The sequence below is a fragment of the Lepisosteus platostomus genome, chromosome 23 (genome assembly GCF_059453375.1).
Source record: "Lepisosteus platostomus isolate fLepPlt1 chromosome 23, fLepPlt1.hap1, whole genome shotgun sequence".
NCBI lineage: Eukaryota > Metazoa > Chordata > Actinopteri > Semionotiformes > Lepisosteidae > Lepisosteus > Lepisosteus platostomus.
Genome location: NC_142633.1, coordinates 6,368,810 through 6,381,906, shown reverse-complemented (window position 1 = coordinate 6,381,906; position 13,097 = coordinate 6,368,810). Strand labels below are relative to the sequence as shown.

Genomic DNA, 13,097 nt, shown 5'->3' with positions numbered 1-13,097 from the left:
GTGCACAGAACACTTGCCTTGTCTTCAGCAAGAAACATCTTAACCTCAACTGTCTGACCAATTTAGGACTTCAGCAGCAGACAATATGAGTGAGTATGTGGAGTCTTCTAGATTGGGTTGCCAATTTGACAGCTGCTCAGCGGTCATCTTGAACCTGGACTTGCTGTTGCAGTAATGCTTGAAAGAAGGGATGTCCCATCAAATGTCCCATCAAGGTCTTTTTAAAGTAGCAGCACCCGAACAACTGAGAGGTTACTAAGCCAGCTGGTTACTGGTTTAACCGCTTAAGAGCTGGGTTAGAGAACGTGGTAAGGCTTGCGGTTTAGAAGTAAGTTTACTTACTTTAAAGTAAGCTTTAGCCATTGAAGGTTAATGATTACCATCTTACAGTAGCTATCACTAGACTTGATATGTTTATTAACCATTAAGTGCTGCTCCTAGAAAAGGAGCACAAGCACCACTTGTTTTAACTTTCGCTTCACTTCCTTAAATGTTTCCCTACTTGGTTCACACTGGCACACCACTGTTGCTCAATCTTCTTGCAGCTCAGAGAAGGAAGTCAGCGGTCACTTGTACCAGGAGCACCACCATACTCCTCTCCTTGAGAGCTCCCTCTCATTATTTTGTGAAATGATTTGCTTGAATTCCTCCCCTGTTAGCCTCTTGCTAACCAATCTATTGGTGATGGACTGGATTGTGAGAGGATGTCATTTTCCACTGATAGCAGGTAACACTCGAAAACGTGTTATAATGGATGTATTTTTTTAGGTTGTCTGATCACTTCCTTAACTGTGATCTAAATCATAGAAGCATTACTGTGATGGAACCCATTGATCTTTCTGTCACGATTGTAGTCCCTCCTCCTTAAGGGCGCTCCGGGTCTTCCTCATTTGCCTTATTTCCCACACCTGCCCCCTGTTCCAGTCTCCTTCCGTCCCCCTTTAAAAGCCAGACGCAGTTGCCAATCGAGGCTCTTCACTGATTTCCGCATCGTGCGAGCCCGGGACCAGGATTAAACTGGCTCCGTTATGCTTTTAACTTTCTGCTCCTGTTGCTGTTACCCCCGCCGGTCCCGACTCGGCACCTGGTTTTAATCTTTTGTTTGGATGGATCACCCGGCCATGGACTTTCGCTCAGTTTTGGATTTTCCTTTGGATTTCTTCTAGGATTCTTTGCCTCGGCCACACCTCCCCGGATCACCAGCACTCTATGGACACACCCCCCTGTTTTTATTCCCGTCTCCTGTATGACTTTTCCCACTGTGTTTTCTCACTATTCCGGATTATGTCGTTCGCATAGGAAAAGAACTGTTCGTTACACTTTCAATATTGAATGTATTCATAGGTGTTTTGTTTGGTGTGGAGAGCTCAGGATTGGCCCAGTTAACTTCAAAGAAAGCTTCTATTATCATGCTAAACATGTCGGAAATCTGAAAGGCTTCTCTCACATCCTGTTCAGCCCGACCGGGATGATTTTTGCAGTCCTATGCAGGGTCTCCTCCAGTGAATCCGATGAAGACTGGCTGAAATGAAAAAAATTGGCAAAGGAGAAAGGGATCAATTTCATTCCCTCTTCATCCATCCAGAAGGCAGCCTCTGTGATGTGGTAAAAAGTGGTGAATTTTACATCAGTCCCCCTCCCGAGAATGAGTACTTGTTCTGGAGGTACAGGGTTGCTACGAAGATCGGAACTGGAGGGTGGCAATTGCCTTTTCTGCTCTTTGACCCTGAGGGTATCCTGTATGCTGTGACGTCAGAAGAGAAGCTGGTTAAACGAAAACCTCCCACTCAAAAGGATTCTGACTGGCTCACTCATGCTGAAACTGTTGGAACTGGAGGCTGGGCAGAACTTGCCTATTTCATGGCCTACTCTCCTGATTGCAATCTGTGGTGTGTCTCCAAGGATGATGGGAAGATCTACTCTGCTCCACTGCCAAAGTTTGCCACCGATAACTGGCTTGAAAGAGCCCAGATACTCATTGGGTACAATCCCAATGAGTGCATTGGGTTCTCACTGGCATTGGGTACAATCACTACCAGATACTCACCTTCACGCAAGATAAAACCATTAGCAAAATCTTAAGCAAATGTGTAATGTGTTATTTATAAACAGAATTTGGGGATAGGTGTTTAATCTTTTAACAGTGTCAATACTGTTTCAGGAATTGTATTTAAGAAATTGAGAAAAGGGATACTATTTGCTTGAAATATGTACAATTATTATAAATAATTGCAGCTCTGTTTATAATTAAAATGTATATACAGAATTAGATTCAACATATGGAAACATATGTACATAAATCTAAATATACTTACAGTATACATACTGTTCATACGGATGTTGGTGAAAAGAAGAGCTGTTTATTCGCACAGGGTCTTTTTCACTCTCCTGCTTCTCCACGGTTTCTCCCTTCCGATATCCATGACACGACTCATTATTAAGACTTTCGTTATTGCTTACATTCGCAAAACAAGACATTCGACTTCCATTTTTACTACATTTAAGACATGAGCTCTAGTTTTCCACTGACCTACAGTATAGATGCCCCCTAGTATGTTTCCACTTGCCAGAGTTAAGAAGCTAAAAGACAAGCTTTTATAAAATGTATAACATTCCTTCCCACATGAGGAGATAAAAGTCTTAAAAATAAAAGTAATAATATCTCAGGAAAACTTTGAAATGATTTCAAAGGTACCTGTAATCAAGTCAATCTCACTTCAGGAGAACTGATTTACATATTAGTTATGTTTCCTGGCAGGTGGAAGAATTTAGAGAGAAGCCTGGCTTGTTTTTGCATGTGAAATTAGTGTGTGAAAAGTATAAAGTCTAAGCTGATAACAGACATTCACAATCAGAGAGGCTTCCACATTGAAGGATTCATCACCTTGATATTACTAAGAAAACAAATATTTGTATAGCCAACTGTTGTACTGTATATTTACCACAGTTACCAGTTCTAAATTTAGTATTTATTTTCAAACTATCTACCACTTAAACAGCTATTAACAATTGAGAAAAGTTATTAATTACTCTGAGGTTTCAGTTTTTGTCATCCAAACATTTCTAACCAGTTCATCCAATTCAGGGTGAAACAAGAAAAGTGAACAATGCAGAATACACCCTGGGCGAGACACCAGTCCATCTCTGGGCGTACACAGACAGAAACACCCGCACCAGGGCCAGGACTGTGGAAAAAAAACAGAGCATCTGGAGAAAACCTATATGAATATGGGGAGAACATACAAACTCCACACAGGTGGCACCCTATATTAACCACTCCGCCACTGTGCCGCCAGTATGCCACACTTGCTGATCTAAAAAATCACGCAACTGTACTGTACATGTATCGAGAGAGACAGTACCATCAAACCAAATCACAAAAATATGGAGCAGTTGTCCACATATATACATAAAATATCGTTTTAAACATTTGAAGGTATTGTCACAGTGAAGATCCAAACATTTACAAGTCAGATATGAATTTTAATAACTCATACAATAAATGCAATGCATGGTCACCGCGAAGCAATACTGTATTTTTTATTTGTCACGTCTCACAACACATCCAGCTTTCGTGTTATTTCATATACCTGAGAACAAAATGGTCCGGGCCAAAAAAATACTAATTAAATGTAGTTTATATTAAGCCATTTGTTTTTCAATATACAGCTTTAGATTTTAAAAATTATTTTTTTGCACTTTTTAAAAACAATCTACTTACCAGTACAGTGTGTAAAATGAGGATGACTTGAAGTCAGTTCAGTATGTTTTGACTTCCCAAAATGATATCCATTTCAATGCTTTTCTAACTCATTGCTTTGCTATGGTATTTCAACACAAAAGCAATGATCCAGTAAATTTAAAAGAGCTTGCAGTTCTGGCTGTTATATCAGTAGGTTCTGTAAAGGATAATGTTCATTATGTTACCCCACTATTATTATTACATAGTGTGCCTTTAATTAGCAATGTACACTTCTCTTGAACAGTTTGTACAATTTCCATATTAAGGAAGAATTATGAGCACTGCCTTTTTGTGTTTTTAAAATTGAAATTTGGAAAAAAAACATACAGGCAAAGAACTGTTTGACAAAGTCACATTACATACACATACAGTACAGGACACATACTGTACTACGTAATTGCAAGCATAAGCTTAAAAGAAATCTTCCCCTGATTCCACAATCCTGTGTCAACGTTTTTGGCATAGTGCACATGTTGTGTGGAATGAGACCATTCGTACCCAGTCCATTGATTGGACATGCACAGACTGTGTACAGCTCGCATTCATAAATAAAGCATTTCAAACAGTGTGTAATGGCTCATTGTGTCATACTGGCCAGTACAATGATGTACAGTATCTCAGTGTCCAGTGCTTGTTGCTGGCTCTCTGTCATCTCTGATTCAACACTCAGTCTCCTCCATTTGGATTGTCTTGTCTGACAGCACTGGTCTGTGTTCCACACAGTACGTGGAGCTCAGGATTAAAAGAGGGGATTGTTTAAGGAGAATTGAGTTATCTTTGGATTTGCTGAAGGAGTTAACTGTGTATTGTTTCTGCAATCTTGTTTCGCCTTCACCTCAATGCTGTATTTTAAAATCTTCTTTTGTCTGTATTCCCTTGATTTTGATTTTGGTCATTATTCTCTGTGACAGGGTGCCTGCATATTTGTCTTTCCCAAATTAATGTTAAATACTCCAATACTTTTCCTGTACCCTTCCTGTATGTTTGTGAATGTGTGATACAGTATGCGTGAGGTGTTAACAATACCCTTTTGTCCCTCAAAATCACTGCATTGTTCCCCGTTAGAGTATGGTATTGTGTTTAATGGAAAGGTTACTGTTAGATTTTTTTGTTTAAATGTATAAAACCCTCACATGGCTTTGGTAAAGTTTATAATTAAGTTACTTCATTTGTTTCAAAATTGTCCACTTCTTTTAAAAGATATGAGCAAGTCTCTTTAAGGGAGGAGGGCCCTTGGAAAGAAGGAGCTACAGTATAAGAGGGACTGGGAGAGGGCAGTAGAGGGATGGTGCCTTGCTGGCAAGGTGGGCTGAGGTGCTTTAGTGAGGTTTTTTTTGATGATCACTGTTTGAAGGCAATAAATCCAGTTTTGTTTGCGTTTGTGCATATGTGTATTGTGCATATGTGTATCTTTTGTGTGTTTTATTATGCAGTCCCTTGAGATTATGTACCCTTAAACATTCTGTATTAAATACTACTACTTAATAATAATTGTTGTTTTAAAAATCCTCTGCAACTAACCATGTACAATATAAACACTGATTTCATCATCATTTAAGATTATCATCTTGGGATCTTGGCAACTTAAACTTAAACAGGTATTCTTAAACTTCATTTCTACTTAAATTCAGCTGTTATTATTGTATAATAGTACAATAGTATGAGCTTCTCAAAGAGAATAGAAAAATATTTTTAAAATGAATTGGTTAAAAAAAGTTAATGTATGCCTTGCACTACCCTTTGTATAAAATGGTTAATAATTTGACAGGATATTCTTCTTGAGAATTCTGAGGTTGTCCCTTTTATATTTCAAAATGAGCATTTTTGATAGAACATTTATTATTGCTCAATGTAAAAAGCATTATAATTAAGGGAAACAAGCCAAGGCTGAACACAGAACTTCAGCAGCAGGTGAAATTTCACATTGGTGGCTCTGAAAATTCAACAAAAATATATTTGCATATATACAGGTAATTCAGATGTATATACAGTAGTAGGTATATTTACATCAAACCATGAACAGACATAAAACAACTTTATATTAGTGGTGATTTAAAAGAAAAGGTTATTCAAACTCATGCAATGCTTAGCAGAGGCACAATGACATACAGCTTTAATTATCCAGCTGTGTTGCCTTAGAGGATAACTGGAATAGTGACAAATAAAGGTTCAACTGTTCAGTCCAGTTCTAACAATTATGAACAAGCTGGATAAAATATAACCAGATAGCTTAGTAGTTGAGCTTTAACTCGCCAGGCTGAGGAGATAACTGTTGCTTGAAAATTAGCACTGTTGCAATCTCCCTCACTTCAGATGAATGAGCGGAGCCAATTCTGAGAAATTGCTGATGTTGGGGAGGAGGGAGGGGACCTGCTGTATAAAAGGTGAGTGCTGTGCTTTTTCAGCCAGTGGGCTTTCACAGATTAAAATTTGACCTCCACCCAAAATTCTGTTCAATAACACAATTTAATCCTACCCTGACAAAGCAAACGGAGAAACACACCTTTCTGCTCTTGAGCCTTCTTCAGGTGCGGGGGACCCGATCAGGTTGGTAATAAGAAGATGTTGTGAATCTCTTCGTTGCAAACCGTGCTTTGTCTCTCTGGTTTTCCTGTCAGTGTGGGCAATCTGTTTGTTAAGGGAAAATATGATGGAAAACATTTGTTTTATGGAACATTGGTGATGAAATCTTTTAGTTTTGATCTGGAAGATATCGTAATGAAAAGAAAAGGCAGGATACACCCTGGACAGGACACCAGGAATATAGACATTTGTCTATATTCCCTTAAATTTAGCTTTTAGTCATTTTCCCCTGCAAATAAAGTCTCATATCATCTAGTTACTCCAGCGATTGGTCTGTTTACCATAACAGTTGATATTGACAAAACCCATCTGGTGTGTGATGTCTTAAATTAAAACCTAGAATGCACTTGTATACATACTGTATATATACATGTGTTAATCATAGATGTAACATTCATTATTGTAAGTTGTGGGGTTTTATAGGAAATATGTTCCTGCAGATAAGAAATACAATTATTTTGGTTGTTGAATATTTTTTGTATAACACAAACATTGTTCATGGACTTTTTCATATAGTATTGTTAAAGTAACATGTTCTTATAAGATGGGGAGATTTATAAGTTCATGCAAGGGAATAAGAAGTCTTAAAATAACTACGTATTTTGGTTCTTGAATTCTGTTTTTGCAGAAACGCACTTTACCTCATCTTCAGCAAGAAACATCTTAAAACACAAACCGTGTCCCATCACCCTCACAGGACTTCAGCATCAGGCAATATGAGTGAGTATATTGAGAACTGATAGTGAGCTCACGGGTGGAGACTCGGCTGTCAACAACTCAATTGATCATGAAACTCGACTTGGTGTCGCAGTCACACTTTAATCCTGTTCCTGGAAGGTTGGTGTGTCTGCAGGTATTTAAGGTCTATGTATTCTCAACCATGTGTGATCAGGCTAAAGCTTCAGCACTAGACAATATGAGTGAGTGTGCTGAAAAACAATGCTGTTTTGCAGATCTGCTGTTTGGCTACCTGAGGTATCATCAGCTCCTAGACTGATTCAGTGTCAGGAATCAGATGTAAGCTGCTCAGCAGAGTCTTGAAACTGGACTCAGTATTGCAGTAACACTCTAAAGCAGAGGTGTCCGATCGTGGTCCTGGAGGATCGGTAGGTCTGCAGGTTAAGGTCTATTTAAAGCAGCAGCACCTGGAGAGCTGAGAGAAGCAGTTAAATTGATCTAGTTAAACAAGTAACCAGCTGCTTTAGCTCTTTAAGAGCCAAGTTGTAGTGCAACCTCACAGACACACCAGCCCTCCAGGATGAGGATTGTTCATTGCTGCTTTGAAGATTCAATTATAATCCCTTCAATCAGACACAAGTTTCCTGTGATGGAGTCTGCTAGCAGAATCTGTATGTTGCTCTGTACCCATATAGTGGTTTAGAAGATGAAAGCAAGGTAGGCACTCCAAAGGGCAACCAATACCAGGCCAAGAGCAGAGGGTTCTGGAGGGTTTAAGTGTTGTGAGAGGAGGAAGGTGCGCTGATTGGCTGATTGGCAGGAGCGGTGTCGTTTGGCAGAAGTGCTCGGGGCTGGAGTGTAATTAGTACGAGTGCGCTTTCATTTGGGAATGTGGTGGGATGAGGGCGTGACATAAGTACAGATGTTTGTCTGAACCAGTTTCAACACTTTTGTACATAAATACTGTATCACAAACCTTTGGAACATTTTAGTTTAGAAGGAAAACAAAATTCTAATACTCATAAGCTGAATCTTGAGTGAATGGTTGCAGTAACGGGGATGCCCATACTTATTAAGCACTTTGTTTAATGTTAACATTTTCACTAAGCTCACACTGTAGCACAGACAGTGTCACTCATTGTTCTTGTAGTGCTTAATCATACTGAATTTTTGCTTTGAGCCGATTGCCTCTTTAGGTCTTCTACTATCAGCATCACCACACTTCTGACCCTGACTGCTGATTCTGCTCATTCTGGTTTCACTGTCTACGTAACTGCCAGTTGTGTGGGTTGGTCACCTTGTTCTCTCTAGAGCTTGACACAATCAAGCAAAAACCAGACAAAATCCAAAGCTTCAGTTACAGACTTACTTTTAGAATTGTATCGAGTTGGATTTGTTGGTCAAACCCTGGTTAGTACTGAAAACCTGTAACTGTATTCCTGACCTATGATGGGGGAATAGATCAGGAGGATCTATCACATTCTAGAGAAAAGCAGTGCCTCTGGGGTTGCTTTGGTACACTGGAATTGGGGTATAGAGAGGACACGCAGACCATTGCCTTTGTCAAAAAACATGCAATGTTAACATGTTTGCTTTTCTCAGAGAGCTGTACTGCATTGGTACACAGATTACAGTCCAAGATCACCTGAAAGAGGCATGCAATTTCAGGACTGAGTGATTCACTGAGAGATGTTGGCGTCTAGTGATTTTGGTTGACTCATGTGATAATCAAAGTCTTCTATTGTTTACTTCAGTGCTGCAGACAGGAAGCACAAGAGACCTAATTGGATGCAATAAAATATTATTTTGTCAAGTATACTGTATATATATTTGCTGTAGCAGTACCTTATTTACATGTGGGAAAGTACACATATCAGACCTAGATGTCTTATGCAATATTCCCTTGCTCAGAATAAGTTTCTGTTGATGCAAAGATCTGTTGTGTGTGTGAACAATTTATTCAGTGTGATGAATAATGGTCTGAAAGTTTTTTTTCGTGATAGCAGATGAAATCATATTTTTCAATGCTTGATGTATTCATAGGTGTGTTGCTGTTTGGTGTGGAGAGCTCAGGATTTGCCCAGATGGGACGACCCCCAGTTGGCTACAATGACAACTTTTATGCCCGTGCTAAACGTGTTGGAAATCTGAAAGGCTTCTCCCACATCCTGTTCAGTCCGACTGGGATAATGTTTGCAGTCCGTAATGCAGACATCTATGCAGGGTCTCCTCCAGTGAATCCGGATGAAGACTGGCTGACCACTAAAGCAAAGTGTGTTGGCAAAGGAGAATGGGATCAGTTTCACTCCCTCTTCTTCCATCCAGAAGGCAGCCTCTATGCTGTGTCAAAAAGTGGGGAATTCTACAAGGGTCCCCCTCCCGAGAATGAGTGTGTGTCCTGGAGGTACAGGGTTGCTACTAAGATAGGAACTGGAGGGTGGCTTTTCCCTTCTCTGTTCTTTGACCCTGAGGGTATCCTGTATGCTGTGACATCACAAGGGAAGCTGGTTAAAGGAAGACCTCCAAGTCACATGAATCAAGACTGGATCAGTAATGCCGAACTTGTTGGAACTGGAGGCTGGGCAGAACTTACCCATTTCATGGCCTTCTCTCCTGATGGCAATCTGTGGTGTGTCTCCAAGGATGAAGGGAAGATCTACTCTGCCCCACCGCCAGAGTTTGCCACTGATAACTGGATTGGAAGAGCCCAGAAACTTGGCTTTAATTACAGTTGCTACCAGATACTCGCCTTTGTGCAAGACATCTGTCTGTAATTTTAAAATGAATTTTTATGGAAAAACTGCCCAAGTCTTAATATGCCACATTATCTACTGGACATATATTCAGTTGATTCATTAATCGTTTCCTTGTCATCTTCTAAATATTTCCATTAGTTTTCTATGAGGCACTTCATCCTTGACTTTTATTATTTAGTTTAGCTTTCATTGTAATCAAGTTTTCCATTTTTCTTGGTCTTTATTATCCTTGACAAAAGGAAATTCTTTCTTGGGAGTTACATATTTGAGAAAAAAAAATTGTTTGGAATTACATTTTTAAAGTGGTGATTTTAGATTTTTTTTTTTGTCATTGCAGGGATACCTTCTAAAGTTCATGTATATAAAGTATCATCTACTGTATATACAGCTGGTAGACATTGTGGATCATGTTCCTCTATATAACTTGGCTTTAGTACTAACAAACTGTACCTCTCATCTTGATACAGTGATGAGGTGGACATAGACAGTTTGGTATTGATGACTGATTGGCATGGAGCATTGACATGAGTAAGGAGTTTGGAAGCTGCCCAGTTATGTGGTTGAAGCCGATACACTTGCTTCTTTCAGGAAACAGCTGGATGAGATCTTGGGATTAATTAACTAACAAAGGATCTTGCTGGACTGAAAGGTCTCATCTCATTTGTAACCTTACTTACTGTATGTTCCTATGTTTGAATAGATCATCCTTATATGAAGATATGGGCAAATATTGTTAATAATTGTTATGATTGTTAAAAAGCTGAGATTACTAGATTTTACAGCTGGTTATTTATGAAACCTTCATGTTATGTTTGGTATTCCTGCAGTTCAGTTCTGTATTAGAATATATGCTTCACATACTCCATTCCTACTACTTTTTACAAAATACACTATAACTTCTTGTGACTTTCATTGGTCTGTCTGTCCAATAAATATAATTTCATTATATACAGATAATTATTTCAGATATGGAGCAGAGACAGATTGGGGGTAGACAGAGCTTATTCAATGCTGTACCTGACCCTTTGATATCAGCGTTGGACTTATTCATAAAACTCACTATAAGGTGAACCAACTAAAATTATTAAATTCTTCATCATGTTAAAAGTGTCTAATATATAATATCTAATAAATAAAACTTCATAAATTCAGCAGCTTTGAGAACATGGCTGGGTAGCTTGTTCCAGATCCCACAGTTCATTTTATAGAAAGTATCTCCAGTTCTCACTCTCAGTACATTTACCCATCATGTTCCCCTCTCTGCAACTCTCCTACTCCTTTTTACTCTGTTTAGTCTCTGTACTCTTTTCCCATGATAGTATCTATTACTTCTCTTCACACTACAAATTCACCAAAAAATGTTGAACGTTCTTCCTTCTCCACAATGGACTCTACATAGATCACTGCCACTGATAACATGTTAAAATAGTTTTTCCCCAATGTCTTGTTAATTCCATTTCCAAAATGGCAGTATGCTTTGCTGTTTTGTCTCTGAAGGTTATAGAATCATCTACCTTGAGTGCCACAGCGAACCCTGGGAAGTCAGTGAGATTCAAGGCTGTTGTTCAGAAGGGAACCCTGGATGTTCCTAATACAGCAAAGGTGACCATAGTCTTTGGATATGAGACGGTTATTACTGGAAGATGAATTGGTGCTTCAGTCTCCAGAGTCGGAATAAAGGAAAAAATCATAGCCCTCAAAAAGTAGAAGAGTATTTTTCAGAATACATTACGGGTAATTGCTAAAAATTATGCAATTAATGCTTTGGGCTTTTCATACTCTGCTCTTTTGCAGCGTACCATTTATGACATGTATTGAATTCTTTCTTTTGGATGCTTAATCTGACTCTGATATATATTGTATTTCAGCAGCATCAATAAAATATTTGGCTGGTTAGTTATCACATCTTTGTATTTAATTTTTATTTCTCAGCACAACATAAGAGGTGGCTTTCCCACAGCTAAAGGAAATCTTGATCCATAGGGCACACTCTCTGAGGTTTAGAGAGAAATGGATTTTCATCTGGCATATGAATGAACAAACAAAACATGTAAAATAGTCCCCTTCCAGTATTCCTCTCAACAGCACAGGCATTGTCCAGAAACAGATAGACTGAGTCTAGGACCGGGTAAACCCCATCTTGCTGCTACACATAGGGTCTATTTTCGCTCTCCTGCCATTCCACAGTTCTGACATCCGTGACAGATGGGTTCTGGTAAGAGGTTCATCAGTTCTGTCCTTCACAAGTGTGTCACGTGTAGGAATCAATGTGGCAAAAGGGAAGAACAGAAACTAGAAGGCCTTCCGCCCAAATGACCCGGCATGTCCCCACCTGTTACAGATGCTGCACACCACACCAGAGGATGGCAAGCTTACAGTGAGCACTGGGCAGTGCTGTTCACGTGCACGAGCACTCAGGCAGTGCACATTGAAGTGATAGAATCCACATCACATTGAGCTGCATCAGCGCACTGAGGAGGTTCTCTGCCATTTGTGGATTCATGAAACAACTAAAATCAGATTGTGGAACAAACTTCAAGGAGCTACATCTTGGCAAGAAGTAGAAACTAGAGACTGGTGTCCAAAAATATCTAAGAGAGCAAGACTGCACATGGGAATTCAACCCTTCCCATTCTCCTCACATGGAAGGAGTCTGGGAACGCATGATTGGAGTGGCCCCTTGCTGCTACAGAACAGTCTTTCTCAACTGAGTTCTAAATTGCTGTTATGGCTGTGAGGTATCACAGAAGACAATATCTGCAGTCCTCATGGTATAAAAGCAGTGAGTAGGGGCAGAAGTGTCTTCCAGAGATATACAGATTACAGGAAGTAGCAGGTTCTGCAACTGGACCAGTGAAGGGTTGAATTTCAGACATTTGCTTAGATTCACTGGAGTGGTCATGGCTTAATAGTTAAGGGGAAAGGTTATGGTTTCACCATACCTGTTAGCGGCAGGCTAGACAGTTCAAGTGAGCAGGGGAATAGACTCTGTGAAGGTACCAACAGACAGGGATCACCAAAAGAACACTATAACACAAAATCCACAATCAAAGTCCAGGAGAAGGCCAAATTCAGGAACTGGGAAGGCAATTCAAGGAGAAATCAAACACGTGAAGCAGAAGAAAGGAAACAATAAGTAGCCAGGAGCAAATAATGGACAGAAAGAACAAGAAAAGGATACTAGGTTCAAGAAAAGCCAGGAAAGTGAAGGTCCAGAGCTGCAACTGTCACAGAAGCCGGGGCTAGCGGTGGAGAGAGACAGGCGAGATGGGAGGACCCTATGCGTAGCAGCAGGAATGGAGCAAACAAGAGAGTTCGCTCCGGGCTCAAGGTATCGG

At 39.7% G+C, this 13,097-nt stretch overlaps 1 protein-coding gene across 2 annotated transcripts; it reads left to right on the top strand.

Moving 5' to 3' along the window:
• On the top strand, positions 1–11,655 carry LOC148641929 (uncharacterized). Of its 2 annotated transcripts, XM_088616986.1 has the most exons (3): positions 6,156–6,289; positions 6,954–7,045; positions 9,047–11,655. In XM_088616986.1, the coding sequence occupies exons 2-3, from the start codon at positions 7,042–7,044 to the stop codon at positions 9,775–9,777; spliced, it is 735 nt and encodes a 244-aa protein (XP_088473112.1). In that variant the 5' UTR covers positions 6,156–6,289; positions 6,954–7,041; the 3' UTR covers positions 9,778–11,655. The 2 variants fall into 2 exon arrangements, with proteins under 2 accessions (XP_088473113.1, XP_088473112.1); XM_088616987.1 differs by lacking the exons at positions 6,156–6,289; positions 6,954–7,045 and adding an exon at positions 1–89.
• Positions 11,656–13,097: the final 1,442 nt, after the last annotated feature.